Source organism: Panthera tigris, chromosome B4, assembly GCF_018350195.1.
Source record: "Panthera tigris isolate Pti1 chromosome B4, P.tigris_Pti1_mat1.1, whole genome shotgun sequence".
NCBI lineage: Eukaryota > Metazoa > Chordata > Mammalia > Carnivora > Felidae > Panthera > Panthera tigris.
Window position 1 is genome coordinate 98,274,892 of NC_056666.1, and position 19,358 is coordinate 98,294,249.

At 37.6% G+C, this 19,358-nt stretch overlaps 2 protein-coding genes across 8 annotated transcripts in view; one reads left to right on the plus strand and one right to left on the minus strand.

The window, feature by feature from the left end:
- GLIPR1 (GLI pathogenesis related 1) overlaps positions 1-19,358 on the plus strand; it is a 71,416-nt gene that overhangs the window by 47,050 nt on the left and 5,008 nt on the right. For 4 of the 7 annotated variants that reach the window (XM_042992772.1, XM_015540506.2, XM_042992773.1 and 1 more), the window contains 3 exons: positions 1,296-1,378; positions 4,112-4,138; positions 4,241-4,491. In XM_042992772.1, the coding sequence (XP_042848706.1) occupies positions 1,296-1,378; positions 4,112-4,138; positions 4,241-4,386 (256 nt within the window). In that variant the 3' untranslated portion in view covers positions 4,387-4,491. Of the gene's footprint in view, positions 1-1,295; positions 1,379-4,111; positions 4,139-4,240; positions 4,492-13,222; positions 13,428-19,358 lie in introns of those variants that run through there. The other 3 variants (XM_042992774.1, XM_042992776.1, XM_042992775.1) reach the window with 2 other exon arrangements.
- Positions 5,220-17,890, minus strand: KRR1 (KRR1 small subunit processome component homolog). Its single transcript, XM_007088755.3, has 10 exons — positions 17,204-17,890; positions 13,973-14,145; positions 12,210-12,344; positions 11,905-12,030; positions 11,730-11,813; positions 10,545-10,601; positions 8,731-8,901; positions 7,454-7,531; positions 7,250-7,343; positions 5,220-5,548 (listed from the first exon to the last, which is right to left on the minus strand). The coding sequence occupies exons 1-10, from the start codon at positions 17,286-17,288 to the stop codon at positions 5,406-5,408; spliced, it is 1,146 nt and encodes a 381-aa protein (XP_007088817.1). The 5' UTR covers positions 17,289-17,890; the 3' UTR covers positions 5,220-5,405.

A 19,358-nucleotide genomic window follows, 5' to 3' on the forward strand; every position in this document is an offset into this window, starting at 1 on the left:
GATTTTATTCTAGAACTTGCCCTCTCAAAGAGTATGGTGCTCTTTAACAATGAAAATATCCCCAGATTAATGTGCACTTTGGGCAATTATTATCAGAATCACTATATTCCTTTGTTTCCCACAGTGTAAAGCAAGCATGAGAGTAAACAGAGTTTCTAAAACAACCTAAATTAATTTGGAGCCAAATAAGATTAGAACACATATTTTGGGTTGGAAAGGAGGTGTTAATGAAAGTAATGTGTCCTTAACTTTGGTTCTTAACCAAAGTTTCTTAAAGGTGTTTCTAAAAAAAGTTTCTAAAAAAAGTTTCTAAAGTATTAGGGGAGGGGAGTTGAGTCCATGAACTGGGATTAGAAAAGTTACATCTTTATTTTCACTAACCTCTACTGAAACTATTGTGGGGTGCCTGGGTGGCTCAGTCAGTTAAGTGTCCAACTTCAGCTCACGTCATGATCTCACAGGTCGTGGGTTCAGGCCCTGCATCGGGGTCTGTGCTGACAGCTGTGAGCCTGGAGCCTGCTTCAAATTCTGTGTCTCCCTCTCTCCCTCCCCGTCCCCTGCTCATGCGCTCGCTCTCTCTCTCTCTCTCTCAAAAATAAAAAACAATAAACATTAAAAAAAACATTTCATTATGAATGAAGACAACACTTCAGTCGTATCAGCAGTGTGTATGACTTTGTTAGTACTACTTCTATCTTTGTAAATATCAGATATTTTCATATCACATTCTACTCGCAGCAGATAACTCAAAATATGGTTTTAATCTTCATTAAAGTTACTGATTATTAAACTTCTTGCTAGGTCTTATTTAATACTTAATAGGGAAGCACATGTTGTTCTATCACAAACTATGGAGGCTTGCTAAACTGAGAAGAGCAAATGTGGGTCATGATACCTTAGGATGGACAGTGTTTTGGATGGTGGTGTATACAGGCCAGATAGTAAGTAGAGGGAGTGTTGCCCTGGAGTCAGACAAATCTAGGTTTTATTGTGACTCGGATATGTGTACGCTGTAATTTTTAATTTCTTAGAGCTTTAGTTTCCTTATGTGTCAAATAAAGAAAACTTCCAGAATTGTAATAATTAAATGAAATGATGTAGGTGAAGACACAGGTTCACAGACATAGTCCCATGGAGGGAACTCTGCAAATATGAACAGGCTTCTATTTCCGCTTCCCTCACCAACCCTCTGAATCTGTGGACTTCCATCCTGCAGAAAAGATGAGTAGTAAATTTCATTGCAACAACAACAAAAACCCACCTCTCCTAATGGACAGCTTTTTTCTACTTTATAGACAATACAGAAGTTGGCCATACAGAGAAGGGTCCACCTGCAGTGCCTGCCCCAATGATGACAAGTGTTTGGATAATCTCTGCAGTGAGTAAAAGGAAAACTCTACCAATAATACAATGTGTTTGAAACTATTAGAACCTTCTACAGAGCTAAGAATGCAAATATTTGCTTTCTCCTAATAGCTGTTTTCATGGAAGTTGGCATCAGGCAGCAATCAAACCAATGGCTTACTGTCCTAGTAATGAACATATATTTAAGGTGAACTTAGGGAAGCAAAGAATAGCCTTCTGTAGCTCTAATCATTACCACAAAAAGTGACTAAGAAGATAGGAGCTGTAGACCCAAGGTTTGCTGAACTTCAGCAAGATCAAAACAACTGATTTGTAAACACTGAGTTGTCATCTTCAATCCCAGTACAGCAACGCTTTTTTGATCAGCTTTCTGAGCCAGTCATCTCTCTCCCAGTTCGACCATCCTTTATTTCATTCACAGCAGTTTTGTTAAGAGAATTTAGTGAAGTGCAGCCTCTATGCGACAAACATCTCCTCAGAGTATCAATGTATCAACTGAATATTTCCTTTCGTGTTGCTACAACACTACAAAGCATATTATTTTTTTCCAAGTGAGGCAGTATAAAGTAGGAGTTAGAACCACACATTTTATTTTCTTTTAAGTTTATTTTTATTTTGAGAGGAAGATAGAGAGCAAGCAGGGGAGGGGCAGAGAGGGAGACAGAATCCTAAGCAGGCTCTGCGCTGCAAGCACAGAGCCTGATGCGGGGCTTGAATTCAGGAGCCACGAGATCATGATCTGAGTCGAAGTCAAGAGTCAGACACTTAACCAACTGAGAGCCACCCAGGCGCCCTAGAACCACGCATTTTAAAAACCACATGCCCAAGTTCAATTTCCAGTTCCACCACCGTGACCTGGGGCAACTGTCTGAACAGATTTCCTCAGCAATAGAATGTAGATGGTGGGGCCTCTTCACAGGTTTGGTGAATCAAATCAATGAAAAAAGAAGAAAACACTTCTATTTAGAACAACAGCCTAGTATACAGTAGCACTCAATAAATATTATCTATTATCCACAAATACATCCTCCCAAACTCAACTCCCAAATATTGAGTTGACTGTTGGTGTTTTCTTTATCCCCAAACTTTGAGACTTTTTATGCCCATGAACGATTCTCATGATGCTTCTTTAAAATCTGTGGTGAAAACTGAGACAATTATTTTAAATTATTTAAAGAGTAATTTAATTGTTGCCACTGGTTCACTGTCTTTCCTGCTGGATTCTAAATTCCAAACAAGTAGGAATTAAGCGTAATTCACTTATACCCTAGTCTGGCTGGCAAATAAGCACTAATCTGGATGTATGTTTCCTTAAAAAAATCCTTCCTTCTCTTTAAAAATCTAGATAATTAGTAACAACACCTCCACAATGACAAGAAAAGCTCCTTTTGGCTTTTTAGCTTTTCATTTTAGATGTATCTTGAAATGGCCTCTGAAACTTCAGAAAATTAAGGCTGTGGTCCAATAATGAAAAGCTCCTGGGCTCTTAATAAAGGGAAAACATGCTAATTTGCATGGGGGTAAGGGTTAGAGGACAGAAGCTTTCATTTAACAGGGGCGCCTGGGTGGCTCAGTTGGTAGAGCAGACTGCTCAGGTCATGATCTTGAGGTTTGTGGGTTCGGGCTCCGCGTCAGGCTCTGTGCTGACAGCGCAGAGCCTGGAGCCTGCTTCAGATTCTATGTCTCTTTCTTTCTCTGCCCCTACCCCGCTTGAATTCTGTCTCTCAAAAAATAAACATTAAAAAAATAAAAGCTTTTAACAGATTCCATCTTTGACAAGTTATGGTAAATATTGGAGGAAAAAATTCCTTTCTGGTCCTTTAGGTACTGTTGGCAGGTTCAGTAAATACCCATAGAGGCCAAATCAGCATGGTTTTTACATAATGTGCTGGGTATATCAGTGGTACATGGGATGATTTTAGCTAGTGCATGAATGTCCATTTGTCTCGATATTCAAGAGTTGAATAACATTTAAAAAACGTATATGTAAGAAAAAATATAACTAGCACAGCACATCCTTGATTTCATGGTATTAACTGCCAAAAAAGGTAGAGCAGCGGCAGCTTCCTTGTAATTCACCAAAGCCCAAGCAGGGATGCTTACAAGTACCCAGAAGTACTTGCCAGAGTCCCACAGAATTCAACAGCAGCTGGCATACAACTGGCATGGAAACGTCATCTATTTAATAAAAAAAGTATCATGAAGGCTCAGGCAGATGTAGAATTTTCTACCTAGTGCTCTGAATGTCAAAATCTGAATAAAGCTCAGTAAAAGGAGAGGAATAATTATGACAGGAGAGCCAGATCCCTATTGACAATTTAATGACATATTGGAACGGCGGAGAGCGAGGTCACTGTCTCTTTATTACTGACTGATCATAAATAGTATCATTCTTCTCAGGAAAGAACATTATTTCCAGGAAAATATTTTAATGCATTGCTCACATTGACTGTTCCTAATATGTAATTCTTTATTTTTAAATTCTCATGGTTTAATTTTCATTTTAATTGTATTTATTATCTGCTAGTTGTGGTATGTAAAATGATTTTCCACTTATAGTAGTATATAAAAAGTTTATAAATAAAGTCAACTTAAAAATGTCAAATTAGTATAGTACAAAAAAATCTTAATGTTTAAAAAACACTGCAATAAAGTCAAAGCAACAGTTAATGGTTATAAATAGCAACTTGGCTTTTTAAAATACAATTTTAAACGTATGTATTCTTTCTTTCTTCTGACTCCACAGTTAACCCACAACGAGACAAAGTCACACGTATGTATATAAATCTTTTAACTGTTCCATTAGATCGATGTGAATTTATTACTGCATTATGAGAAACAACATTTAAGAGCACATCTGATGTTTGTTTCACAGGTTACTACTCTATTGTGTATCCTGACTGGCCAGTATCTGTGCGCAACAGGAACTTATCTCTCTTTCTCATTGTTAGTCCACCAATCCTAATACTGGGTGTCATAATGACCATTTGGGTCAAGCACAGATACCCTCAGTTCTTTTGAACTAAATCCAGAAAAAAACCGCAACTCATTCATGTATGGCTTATAAAAAAATAAGCTGGTTGTATTTATTTCTTATTTTAAAATATTTCAGAAAAAAATGTTGCAATAAACCCTTCATCAAAAGAAAAAGTCTCAACTTCCTAACTCTAGAATAAACTCATTTTTACTTCCCACTTATCTGTGAATAAGAATTGTTTTCAGGCTGCCACAGCTGTGACTTTCAGTAAGTAACTCAGCCCGTGTATGTCTCAGCTTCTAAAACTACAAAATGAATGTGCTAGATTTAGGTGATTCTAAACGACTCCACTGGCCCTCATTAGTAAAAACATTTCTACATAACTTGCTGCATGCAGCTTCCATGCTAAACATCTGGTTTTCCCCACTCTCTTGCAATTTGAGGTCTTTGGTTTCCCATTTTCCCAGACTCAAAAGAGTAATTAAGGGATTTAAGAGGCTTTTGCTTTTGCTTTTTGCTTATGGGTTGTTTAATCTTAAACATAATATAAAGTAAGATTATAAAAAGAAACCTCATGTTTACTCATTATCATTAGAGACAGCACTGCAAAATCTGTATTTATTTTCCTCAAAACCAAGTTGTGGGACATGATTATATGTAAAGACTAAACAGTGGCAGCAAATACTGGATTTGATGGATAATTACAATAGCCACATTCTAAAAAGATCATTATATCAACAACCTAAAAAATTACACCTTATATGCTTAGGCAACTTATATGCTTAGGCAAAACATGCCAAAACAGAAAAGGTGCATGGTATACAAGGACATACATACCACTATGCAGCATTAAAATTAAAAACTCACACACAGAGAATACAATAATTTATATTTATAAAGAAACAGCTGTTTATATAAACACTGAGTTGAAGAATGACACAAACTAGAAAAATATGATCAGGGTATTCTTCTCACACATAAGGCTACGAACATCCTAGTATCTCAAAATCCTTTACAAAAGGAGATAGCTTAATGAGTTCTAGTTCAGGGGGTTTATTTAGTGTTACTTTTTCTTCTTCTTTTTTTTTTCATCTGTTTCCATTTTAAGCTTAACTTCTTCAGCTGAAAGAGCTCCCAGTTTCTTATTCTTTGCTTTCTTAACCTTTTCCTTGATGGCGGCCACATCAATTTTATTTTCGGTAGAAGCTAGACAAATTAAAAACAACATATGTAATTCTTTATGCTTTACCAAATAAAACATAAAGAATATGTATTTGGTATAGTAACTTCAGAGTACTGTAATAAGTGAAAGGTCATGTTGTAAAATATAAAGCACCTGCCTAAAGGAATGTTAGACATTTAAGAGAAAAAAATCATAAAATAAATTCCTTTATAAGTACATTAATGAAAGTACACATGAAAATGGCATTATAGTTTAGCTGAACAAATCACTGAATTCAACAATATTAAAACTTCATTTTTCCCCCTAAATTGTACTTGAGATTGGATTATTTTTACTTATATTCTTTCCCATATTTTGGAACTTTAGAGTACTCATTAATACGCCAATTTCCAATTCTGCACACTAAAATACTTTGAAATTATATTTCAATAAGAATATTACCACATAGCCCTTCCAGCTTGAATAATTTTAATTAACTAATCATGAAGCTTTAGGTCAAATCTACTTCAATACCACACATAAAAACTCAAAAATAAAGTTTTCCAAGTATTAGTTCAATGAATGACTAGTAGTATTTCATTTAACAAGATTTTGGTAATAAAGACAATAATCTGAGCATATTTGGAGATCCTCCTAACAGAATCCAACCATCAATGCCAAAAGCCTGAACAACAAAGACAAAGGAGGAGACAAAAATGCAACTTTTCCTCACCATGTAAAGGACAGTGTTCAGAGCATAAGAGAATCACCAGCTAAAATATCATCAGACAAACTTCCCAGCAACTTGAGGAGCAGAGACTTAAAGCCTCCACTACAGTGAAACAGCTACATTTTAAATCATCATAAACTGAGATTAAACTGGCTACTGAACAACGTCCTAAGCAGAAAACTCACAGGCTGAGCAAACTGCAAATTCTAATGCTTATGACATTTTTAACTTTTATATAACCAGTGACGTACATAGAAGAATACAGTATTTTTAAAGCAGGAAACTAAAATAGTAACGTCATGTCTGGTCTTGACCAATAGGTCATGTACAACAATGCCAGTGACTTCCCTCCCCTCACTGTGCCACTGGCTACTTTGGAAAATTACTTAGGGAAGAGTACAGGTGTTACTAGTGGGAAAGAGAACACAGAAGAGGGCAGGATGGATCAAATGAGACTAGGAATGGAGAAGAGAAGATAGAACACTGTTTTCACAGAGTGTCTTTTTAACAGCCCCTAAGACCTTCCTACTACTTTGATGGTGTCCTTTAGCCCAAGGTGATCAGAAATCCGTCGTTAATAATATAGGAATCAAACTTTAAGCCACAGATCACATAAGTAAAGAGAAGAAAAGCATAACTTCTGATAAGCTCTTTCTGAGAGGTATGATAACAGAGCTTGGGGACCTCATTGCTTTCGTAACTTTGATCTCTACAGAGGATTCACTGCCCTGGTTTAGAGCTTTCACAATGAAGAGTCCTCCTCCAGCACGATCAGAGGTTAGGAGAGGACTGTCAATCTGGAGACTCTGAAATAGGCATCAGCTGCTAATAAATTATAAAACACTTCAGTGGTCTCCTGTCCCTAGGATTAATGATTAATGAAGCAGCAAGAGAACTGATGAAAGATGGTTATTTCTTTAGTTAGCATTCAAAGAGATTCAGACAAATTCATATGGGTTTACTTTTCAAAAACAGACTTTCATATCACATCAAGAATTGGAAAACGAGCACTTACCTTCCTTCGGTTTCACAACTGGTTTTTCTTTAGGTGGAATAAAAGCTTTGTTTCTTTCCTCTTGTCTCTTACTGAGAGCTTCTGCTTGTTTAGCCTGCGTTATTAATAAAAAAAAATACATTAGAGAACACAATTTATAGTTAAGTAGGAATTTAAGTTTCTGTGAATTGTACTATCAATGTTGTGAGCTAGACAGAGTCTTACCTTTATGGCTTCCATTTTCTGTCGCTTCTTTTGACTTGCCTTCAGAAAGTATTCACCACTAGCCAATTCTTTATCAATCTGTTGAAATCAGTATTTACAATTACATGAGAAATAAGGTAGATGAGAAATCATTTCCTAAAAAAGGCACAGTGTCCTTGAGGTGAAGACAGTGAAGTCAAAAATCTGACTAATTCATAAAGGCAGTGACATGAAAAGGAAATATACTCTAAGCTAAAGGAAACACATGCAAAAAGCACAGGGATAGGAAAGGAGGTGATGTGTTCATGGAATATACAGCAGGCTGTTTCAACACAGAAGGGAATGTGTCTACATGCTGAGAACAAAGAACTAGTAGAGAGGAAAGACTTTAAGATATAGCCAAGAGAGTGAATTATGAAGTAAGATCCCTTAGGAGACAGGTGAAGACAGAATTCAAAGAACAGGTAAAGAAAGGACTGGGTGCAGATGGGGAAAAAAAAAAAATTACAGGTGAGAGAAAAGGAAGTTGAAGGAGTTCTCACCTGATGGTCTTAAATACTTCCATAAACTGAAATGCAGGGTCATCAGCTAGGAGTGGGAGGGGTGCTTCAAGAATTAAGAGGATGCACAGAACTACCAGACAACGGTGAGGACCTATCTGAGGCTGGAAACGTGAATTTATAGTGGATAGAGTCCAAAGAGAAGACTTTTTCCAGCTGTGTTCAGTAGCCACATTATGGGAAAGAAAACAAATTTTAGAACTGATTAAGTTTGAGGGTTTTGCTGGACAACTATGATAGAAGGAAAAGGCAGTATGAAGGAAACAGTGATGGTCAAGATAGAAAAGGAAATTTGGGGAAAAAAAAGGAGCCAGAAAACAGCTGCTAAAATGAGAGACATTCATAATTTAGAAAAAGGATAGATATTATCAGTTAAAGACTTCAAAACTGAGCAGTCACATAGCATGTGGTCCTAAGAATGGTGCTGACGCAGAGTGAGAGCATTAAGGGTTAAATCATTAAATGTGTGTATCCATGGGAAGTGCAGGGACTGGAATGGCTGCAGGGACACAAGTGACACCAACCACTCATACCGTGAAGCCGCCACTCCACCCCACGCACTCAGCTCAAAATAAGCCTATTTACACTTACCTTTAGTTTCTTATACCTATACGCACCCAAACACATACACACTCACATACAGAAAGTCCACCTAAATTACTCTCCATGAAGTTTCTGACAAAACAGATTAAAATGGTTTCCCCCGTCATGTGAAGAAATTCAACATTTAATACTGACCTGACTTTCTGGCTGTGGTGGCGGGAAGGGTGTATACTCTTTCTTGACAGTTTTCTTCTTTGGTTCCTTGCGTTTATTCACATTTTTGTGCTTGAACTGTGGCAAAAATCTTTCCCAACTTTGTGATCTTAATTCAGAATCTTTTGCCAACTCTCGTTTAATCATTAAGGTCTTTAGTCATGACAATATATGAACAAAGTAAGAATTTTTAATTTTATAAGCCATATATTTGTCAAACCAAGACATTATAAATACTGTTCCTATAAATAACAAAATTAAAAAGAGGAGTTCTTAATCTCCACAGGAGCAAACCAATTCCATAAAAAAATAAGTAATCTAAAAGTAAGCTTCAGAAAACCATTAGAAATTTAGATTAAGAAATGCAGAACCAGTTTTTAAAAAATTTTAAAAAAGCTTTATGGACAGCTGGGTGGCTCAGTCGGTTGAGTGTCCAACTTCAGCTCAGGTCACGATCTCACAGTTCGTGAGTTCGAGCCCTGCATCGGGCTCACTGCTATCAGCACAGAACCTGCTTCAGATCCTCTGTCTCCCTCTCTCTCTCTGCACCCTCCCCCCCGACTTGCGCTTTCCCCCTCAAAAATGAATACACATTTTTTTTTATTAAAAAAAAAGAAATGCAGAACTGTTAAAATAATTGAGATGAAAATGAGACTAATCTAATTCAGCTTTTCAACCATTAATTCATTAAAACCCTTAAAATTCAACTTTAATAGTAGCAGGGAGAGTTAATTAGTAATGTCCCCTGAAAGCAGGAAGCTTTTGGTAGTACTTTAATTATCACAGGAAAAGAAAAAAGTAAACTTTCTCATGATCAGACAAAACCCATTTCTCCCACTCCATTGACTTCTGCACACATTGGAACATCCAAGGAAGGAAACCAGGTATCAGATACAAAACTAGCTCTATTTTTAATGTCCCAAAGTAACTCAAAATCATTCCTTCACCCCAATTTACTAGTGACTTCTTAAATATATGTATTTTTTATTCTTTTAAGTGCTTATTTATTTTTGAGAGTGTGAGAGAGAGAGAGAGAGAGAGTGAGCGAGCACGAGCAGGGGAGGGGCAGAGACAGGGAGACACAGAATCTGAAGCAGGCTCCAGGGCCTGAGCTCTCAGCACAGAGCTCAACGCGGGGCTTGAACCCACGAACCCTGAGATCATGACCTGAGCCAAAGTTGGATGGTTAACCAACTGAACCATGCCAGGCACCCCTAAGAGTGACTTAACTTCATCAAATTTAAGTGGACTGCTTAATAAATACCCCTCATAGTCCCTTACAGCATGATTAAATTTCCAAGTACCATCACGAATCCTGTGCGCACAGGGATGTAACAGATCTCTCTCAGAGAGTTTATAATTTTGACTGTTAAATTAAGAAAAAAAGTTTTAATCCAATCTGAAATATTCCAGACTCTATTTAACAGAAAAAGGCAGGATACTGAAAGATCACATCTTTAAATATAGTAATAAGCCCATAATCCAAGAAAATCTGATATTTATCATCTACGACCATTTCTATGAAGCTTATTTCCTCCGTATAAGAACTATGTCATGTGTTTGAGTATCCCCTTCAACAGTTTTCAGACTGTAGGCCAGAGACCTAAGCCTCCAAAGATGTAACAACAGGACTGGGTAGAGTTGAGTAGGCTGAACTATCTCTAATCTACCCCAAATAGTTCTGTTCATCTGTTTTGTGCATTAGGCTTCCATAGAAGATTTAATTTCAAGAAAGGTTTCTGTAGCTAAAATAAGTCTGACAACCACTGTTATAATAATATATAATTAACACTCACCTTAATGTTATAAATTGGATGAATATTCTTCATAGTATCTAGGACTACTTTTCGTACCTGAAATTTGCAAAGAAAAATCAATTAGTCACTTACAAAGATTTTAATAAACTAAATGGAAGGGGATTAATATACTGCAACATATCCTACGGACTAGGCAACGGCTACCAAACTGAATACAGGAGGTCCTTCAACTGCTGAGTGACTTCTAGATTCTTCCTAACAGTAAAACTCTCTTAGATACAATGAAGTGTCTCAACTTTACAGCTAAAATGTAACATATAGAATTAATACAGCAACATTTTGGAACTGTGTAGTTTAGGGGAGAAGGCTAGATTTAGAGTCAGAAAATGTGGCCTCAAATAATGGGAAGGGAACGTCACTTAATTGTCCTGTTCCAGCTTTCTCATTTGTAATACGTAAATAATATGGAAATACAATTTTATAGCTTTGCTGTGAAAACTAAATAATATATTTAGATTTTACAAAATTACACAGTATTTAATATATTTAAGTTCCTACTGCCACATGAGAAAAGGGCAGATAATTTATGAGAAAGATGTTCAACAGAATTGCTAATAAAAGTCCTGGAAAGGGAACAATACTTCACAGCAGACAGCAAACGGAGTTAACAGAAATGTGTATCTGCTCCACAGATTTTCTCATAACATTCAATTTGATAAGTTAAAAAAAAGTTCATCAATACATTAAATAAACATTACACTAAAATTCAAATAAAACAAAATATATTTTAAAGGAAAAGAAGTGTATTTAGAATCTGACCTCTACTGGCTTATATAGGTTACTGCAAATAACAATTATCACTATTCAATTCTCCAATCATTTGAGCACATGTAATTACGTATCTCCCATATGTGCTATAGACTAAAATCTTAAATACCCATTTAAAACTTGTAGTGGAAAGAGTGATGATGTGCAGACCTTCTAATTCAGAAACGGATACCTCTTTAGTTGCCGAAGATTGGCCGTAATATGTTAGGATCTAAGAGTGATGATTGCCTCAAATAACATGAAGCACAAAGTATTTATTTACTAATGGTAAATCAAAGGACATTCTAAAAAAGAATAACAATTGCAAAACAATATATTATCCAATGAAGTATTATAACCAAATTACTTAATTTGTTCTCTGCTGAAAATTAACTAAAGATAGTAAATGGTTCTCACCTCTTTTAAGCCACTAAAAGGTCCAATGGCTGAAACTGTGTTTCCCTGAACCATAATGTAACAGTTTGTTAAGAGTTCCAAAGCCTGTTACCAAAAGAACAGTAAGTTGAAGTTCAGTACACTGGAAAACTAATGACAGAGGAAGACACTTAAGTTTTCCACTGATAAAAAATACCTTCAATGTAGATCCTTTGGGACCAATGAGACGTTGTCTTCTTTTTACAAATCTTTCTTTATTTCTTACTAAAGAACCTATTTTAATGATGTCACATGCAACATCATCCTGAAGAATTCGTACTGCCTTTGGGAAAATAAAGAAAATACTCCATCAACATTCTTTACAAATAAATTCATTTTCAAGGCCCAGGCTAATGAAATCTAAGCCGAAAAATGAAAACTCTAAGAGGGAGGCATGCAGTGTTATATGTTGTCTCTGATGTTGATGCAAACAAAACAAAGGTTTTGGAATTCTAAATTTACCTGTTCAAATGAAACGCTCCTTGCTAAAAGTTTTATTAGGTCTCTGGCCCTAATGATGATATACGGATCAAAAGTCTTCTTTGTTGTACAGACAGTCATGCTGCCCTCGATCAGGTCCAGGGTTGCATTAATGTGCTGCAACAAGGAAAGAGCAAATACACAACTGTCTAAAAATCAATTCGATCTTAGATAACCAGAGAGCCTATCCTAATCAAACTATTAATTACTATACATTAAGCTCTCTCAAATTCTATCAACTCCCTCTGTGAGGAAGCTGGGGAGTTGATATAAATAATTAATACTTGATTACTTTCATATTTCAAAATGTTAGAGACTCTGGCACCTGAAACCATTTATACTTACTTGGCTTTAGAATACTTTGTCCTTATTGGAATAAAGACTATTTCTAGTCTAAAAAATGTGTATCAAGGCAAATGAAGAGCCAAGGTAAAAATGTAAAGCTACATATAGCTTCCCTATCTTGGACCCAGCTCTGATCGGTAGATCTGCTCCTTAGGGTGAGAATGGACTTTCTCTTTCAAACTTTTTTTTCTAGCTGGTTTGTACTGGCTAAATACAAACTAAAAACAAATCCTCACACACTGAGAAGGAAGCAATCATTGGAACATTATGCATGAATATATGCGTTCATCTTAGTATGAACAGCCAGAATTTGACAAAGCAAATTAAAATGCTATTTCTGACTGAGAGCATCCTCTGAAGAGTATTTCAACATAGTGAGTGATGAACAATTCAACATAAGGTCAGGTCTCTGAGTTTACGAGAGTTCAATCTCAGATGCAGACCACTGTAAAATGCTTGCTGTTTTCTGAAGCACCCCAATACTTAATGGGCACAAACAACTCCAGAACAGTCACATGGTTGAGAACTACATCATATGTCCCAACCTGGTGTGTGCACATGTGCCCCCACACACACGTAAGTGAGCCAAAAGCTGTACAAAATGGTATTTACCCTTACCCACATATGATACATTCTTTTTCTTTTTAAAGGCTCGTTATATCCACTAAATGGACTTGTTGCTCCACTAACAGATTTCAATCCAGTTTGAAAAACAAAAGCAAATACACTGCTCGAGGGGCATGGCAGCGGCAACAACTAGGGGAAAGTTGGCCACATCCTCGTCTTGCATTTAAAATGAAAATTAAGGGGCGCCTGGGTGGCTCAGTCGGTTGAGCGTCCGACTTCAGCTCAGGTCACGATCTCACTGTCCGTGAGTTCGAGCCCCGCGTCGGGTTCTGTGCTGACTACTCAGAGCCTGGAGCCTGTTTCGGATTCTCTGTCTCCCTCTTTCTCTGACCCTCCCCCGTTCATGCTCTGTCTCTCTCTGTCTCAAAAATAAATAAACGTTAAAAAAAAAATTTTTTTTTTAAATAAAAAAATAAAATGAAAATTAAGCAATCATCCAGAAACATGCCTCAACTCTAACCATACAGAAACATGGCAACTAATCACAGTATACAACAGGCATCCTGAAACCTGGAGGTCACAGGTGACTTTCAGACAGTCCAGGAGATCCCTAAAATTTTAAAGGTATGTGACTATTTCAAAGTAATGCATTACAAAATTAAAAACAAATGGATTATAAGAATAAAGCTTCTATCCAGGCTGTTTAAAATACCAAAGGAACTAAATTAACCAGTTATGCTACTACTTTATAAAAAAGTCCATCGGCATCCATACTTGTTTGAAAGTAAAGGTATAAGGGCAAAATCTCAAAGAAATGTATAAAATGTGCATACATGTTCATTCAAGGCTTTCTGTACCAATGGCCAGCACTCTTTCAAGTAAGCCTCTCTGTATTTTGGGAACAAAGTTGCAAAACTGCTCTCCTCCAAGAGTCCTCTGGGATTGTCCTCTTTGGAAAAAGCTGGTTCTTTCCAACCATCAGGAACAGTGAGGAGTTCTGATTCATCTAAAGAGGGGAAGAAACGTACACATAAAATTTTACCCTTCTTTTGGACACTTTTTGAACACTTACATGCACACATTTACATGCTTCCAATTATTCTCCTTGTAGTTCCTGTCCCCATGCTTTTTAGATTATTCAATAAAGATCATGCCCCTGTCATTATTACCAACACACTGTATTAAAATTATGTGTAAATACTTCAGCCTCATAAGACAAAGGTCCTTAAGGGCAGGGACCCTCTTTGGAGCCACGGTAATTAGCATATGCCTGACAGACACTGGGGTCCTCAAGAAACTTCTATTGCACTACACTATCTTAGAGTTGAAGATTCAAATACAACTCTGTTTACAACACTATTTTCAATATAAATAATCTTTCAGACTTTCCTGAACTGGAGCCTGCATATGTGCGTGTATATGCATATGTTTGTGTTTGTGCACATGTAAAACTTAAAAGCTGACATTCCAGGGTACACTCTCAGGTACGAATCACTAGTAAAGAGTTTTAGGCTTCCCAAAGGGGTTTCATATGCCTATTTCTGTACACCTTTCATGACAACTGTCATTTTATAAAAGACATTCAGTCCGAAAATATTAGTGACTTGCCTAAGGGGACGCAAAGGTGATACAGTCTAGGTCTCCTATCAATAAAACAAAATGCCTCCTAAACGCCATAAATGATCTCCCACATCATTTATTAAAACTCCTGGTCCTGGATTTTAGCAATCTCTTAAATCTAACAGCTATGCTTTAATTTAGTACTACTCGAAATTATGAACCACAGGCCTGCAGCATCAGCATAAACTAGGGGTTTGTCAAAAATGCAATTCTTGGGGCCCCTGGGTTGCTCAGTTGGTTAAGCCTCCGACTCACATCATGGTCTCATGGTTCCAGAGTTAGAGCCCCACATCAGGCTCTCTGTTATTAGCATGGAGCCTGCTTCAGATCCTCTGTCCTCCTCTCTCTGCCCCTCCCTCGCTGGTTCTCTCTCTGTCTCTCTCTCTCAAAATAAATAAATAAACTTTAAAAAATGTCCAGTTCTTGGGCTCCAGCTCAGACCTAACAATTCTGAATCTCTGGGATGAGGCCCAAGAATCTGTGTTTTAATAATCTCACTAGGAGATTCTTATGCACACTAAGTCTGAGAAAAGGGCCTACGTAGTTCATGTTCTCCACCACACATAAACTTGCTTCGTTTCTAATACTCGTATCTACTTTGCTATTTCTGGTTCAAATCACAGAGAATTAGTCTTCATATATTATTCACTTCCCAATATCCTAAACAACAACAACAACAATAAAAACAAAAACAAAACCTCAAATTCTACAACTGTGATTACTTAAAATGTATTATCTTCCCAAGTCCCTACCTGGTTTAAACATTTTGACAGCTACAGATTAAACAAAAAATAAATTAAACAGCTACAAATTAAACAAACAAAAAACTGGCCAAAGAAATATACAGGAGTTTCACGATAGAGTGGGTGTAAATAGCCCCGAAACGTAAAAAGATGTGTAATAAGGAAAGTTCAAATTAAAACCCCAGCCAGACACCATTTCATACTTACCACAATGACAAAAATTTGAAATTCAGATAATATCAAGTGTTCGTGTGGGACGTAGAGCAATGACAACTCTCATCCACTGCTAGTGGGAGCGTAAACTGGCACAACCCCTTTGAGAAAGATCTAGTATTACCTCCACATACCCTAACCTTCACGGATTCCAATTCCATGTACATAATCTGGAAAAACTCTTCAACATGCAAATTAGGCGAGACATAAAAGATGTTTATAGGAGCACTGCTTATAATAGCAAACAATGCGAACAATCCAAATGTCCACCAACAGTAGACTGAAAATACAGGTATGTGTATGTTCACAGAAGGAAATGTCAACAGCAAATGAAAAGAATAAACTACAGCTATCAGTATCTTCTTGACTGAATAAGAAAAACAAAGTTAAGCCTAAGAACAATGTGAACAATGTCTACAGCCCTCTTGCATTCATATAAAATTCAAAAACTGACAAAGCCAAACCATTTTGTGCATAGTTGGAAAGATTACGAAGAGAACAGAAACTGCTAACACGATTCAGAATGGTCACTTCACGTCCTGTAAGGGCAAAGAATATGATCTGAGAGGTGCTGCTAGAGGGGTTTGGATTATGGTGATGCTGCTTCTGCGTAATGGTTCTTTCTCCAGAACGTGTAGGTTTTATTCTTCAAGCTGTACACATACAGTACTCCGTGTACGTTGCGTAATTAAAAACAGCAACAAAACTCCTTTAATACCTCCCTAATGCCTACAGAAGGACAGTCCAAGGTTTTGAACACTTAAAACAAGATTGGTTGCTCAGGTCTTGAGCTACTTCCCTATCCCCTCTTCCTGTCCTTCATACTGTAGAAAATGTATGAAAACAGACTACAAAGCAAGACGGCAATTTAAAAGTAAGGCGGTCTAAAGTCTGTGAAGACACAGTGCGAGCTGTGCCGTCTAATATTTTAGCCATCTGACCAAGAGGAATAATGATAAATGTTCCAAAATTTCTTCACTAACAGGCAAACTAGCGTTAAGAACACGCCAGATACCTCCTGCTCCGTATCTCTATGTCTGTCTCACTCCTTCATTATCAGCTGCTTCATTATCAGCCACTTGTACATCAGACGCTTCCTTTATCGGCATTCAATAACATACATAAGGCCCTCCTATACCTACTTCATTCCACCCCTCATTTTGTCAACTTGCAGCCCCCGCCTTAAAGCAAGTATAAGGTCCCGCAGCGCCCTCCACAATTTCTTAATCCTCCTCATTTTACAGAAAACAAACTCTGTAATATCTTCACTTTGAAAGGCCTCTAGCAAAAGCGGTCAGGAACACGTGGCTGGCACCATACCCGCCAGTCGGTCCCGCAGGCCTGGCCAACATCGCCAGTCGTCAGCAATGATAGGTACTCAACTTCACAAAGCAGACTCAAGGTAGCGTTACACGTCCCCAGACAGCCAAAGAAAACAATCGCAACTCAATACCCAAATATCAGGCTTCGGTTCTCCCTCAACCTCACCTCGGTTCTCCGGCTTCGGCTTCTTGCTACGAAATTCACTTTTCCCCTCCGCGTTGGCTTGCCCGCTTGAAGAGGAGGACGCCATCTTCAAATTGCTTCCGGTGTTACCGGAAGTGGAACTGTTTTTAAATCCTACCGGATTTTAGTCTTGAAAATGTTTTCAAAATGAGTTCCGCAGAGCTCAGACGGGAGATCTGCGCAATCTCCGTGCGTACGTACGCTAGAGCGCGCGTATTTGTGCAAACTACAAGCGTTTCTCCTGCGTGGCCAATGGAAAGCCGGAGATTTATTTTCTGGGATGCACTGCAACCACGGCGTTTGGTTGCATGCTGGGAATTGTAGTTCAGCACTATGGGCAAGTTGGAGGCCTTCTTACCCAGAGTGTTCTTTCTGCCCCACTGTCTAATTTAGGATCCCGGACTCCAGGATTTGGCCACAGAGTGCAACTGGCCTGTTCCTGATGTCATTCACTCATTTATCCGATAAATATCTTTACGATCCGCAAATAAGTAGTAGGCGTTGGGAAGAGATCCAAATACGAAAATACATGGTCCTTGACAGCCGGGAGTGGCAGTTAATAGCTACCACTTATTGTGAGACTACTTTGGGTCAGGCACTTTATTTGCATTTCCAATTATTTACTTATTTTTATATGTTTCTTTTTGAGAGAGAGAGAGAGCGTGCACCAGTGGGGGAAAGGGCAGAGACCGGGGGAGACACAGAATCCAAAGCAGGCTCCAGGTTCTGAGCTGTCAGCACAGAGCCCAAGGCAGGGCCTGTATCCAGGAACCATGAGATCATGACTTGAGCCGAAGTCAGATGCTTAAGGCACCCAGGGCATCTAGGCACCCCTGCATTTCTAATTCTTAAAACAGCATTAAAACAAACACAACTCTCTCAGATTGATAATTTTTTGTAAAATAAGTTTTAAAAGTCTTTGTTTCTGATGGTAATTTTCTAGGGTCTTGGTATTTCTCTTTCTAAGCCAGAGGGATAGTAATTAAGTGACACTTATGAAGTATTTCACCTAGCCTAAGATCTCCCAAAATGACTACCTCAGCACTGTATATGGCTGACTTCAAGATGTGAGGTTCATCACTACTACAATTTTTTACATTTCTAAAAATCTAAAAATTCTTAGACATGCTAAAGATGAAACTTATTTTAATGACTGATCTTATTGCTTGTCATTTCTAAAATTGTCTGTAGGACGAATAGGGAAAGACTTTGATAGGTTGAATTTCTTGCATTAGTGAAACTCGGAACATTTATTTGAAATTCACCCATTGTGTGTCTTTCATAAAAATCTAGATTGTTGTATATAAGGTACATATATAAAACAGAGTGTTAATAAGGGACAGAAGGTCCCAAGACACATGATTTTGTTAAAAAATTTTTTTCCTGTGGGTCTTATAAGTGGAAGGCCAGGATTTCATCCCTATATTCTTACAATTTACTCAAAAAGCAGTGAAAAATCCTGGGGCACCTGACTGGCTCAGTCAGTAGACCGTGGGACTCTTGATCTTGGTGTTGTGAGTTCAAGTCCCATGATGGGTGGAGAGATTACTTAAAAATAAAATATTTTTTAAAAAAGCAATGACAAATCCCAAATAACAATAGGCAAAAGTTATAAAGTAAGAAGCAATTCTTCCAGTGTTCCCAGGAACCCTGTGAAGCAGATTTTTATTACTGTTATTTTAAGGAACTCAATCACTAATCAGTGGTGAGTTAGAAATTAAGTCCAGGCAGTCTGACCATTAGCATCTCCAGAAAAGTTACTAAAAGGATTAGCTGTTACAAATGTGTTGGCAGGGAAACTGGGTTTTCAGCCTCATAGCTTTTGAGTTTGAGTGGCATTAGCTCTTCTCTGGATCTCCAGCCTGCTGGCCCACCCTGTAGCCTATGGACTTGTAGTAGAATAAACACAAATAGCTGATAAGGATATGATGCTCAACCCCACTACTGTCCAAAAAGCATATAAATGTAACAGTGAAATATCACTTCTCACCCACTAGATTAGCAAAAAAGAAACAATAACACACACACACACACACACACACACACATAATGAAATAAATAATAAATATATATATACTAAATGATAATCTGCGAAAGAGTATTTTACACTGCTGGTGAAAATGCAAACTGTCACTGC

Coding starts and splice junctions, on each gene's coding strand:
- KRR1 (XM_007088755.3), bottom strand. CDS start 17,288: ATGGCGTCCTCCTCTTCAAGCGGGCAAGCCAACGCGGAGGGGAAAAGT. Junction 14,146..17,203: donor GCCGAAGCCGGAGAACCGAG/GTGAGGTTGAGG, acceptor TCCCCTCTTTAG/ATGAATCAGAACTCCTCACT. Junction 10,602..11,729: donor CTTTTAGTGGCTTAAAAGAG/GTGAGAACCATT, acceptor TGCAAATTTCAG/GTACGAAAAGTAGTCCTAGA.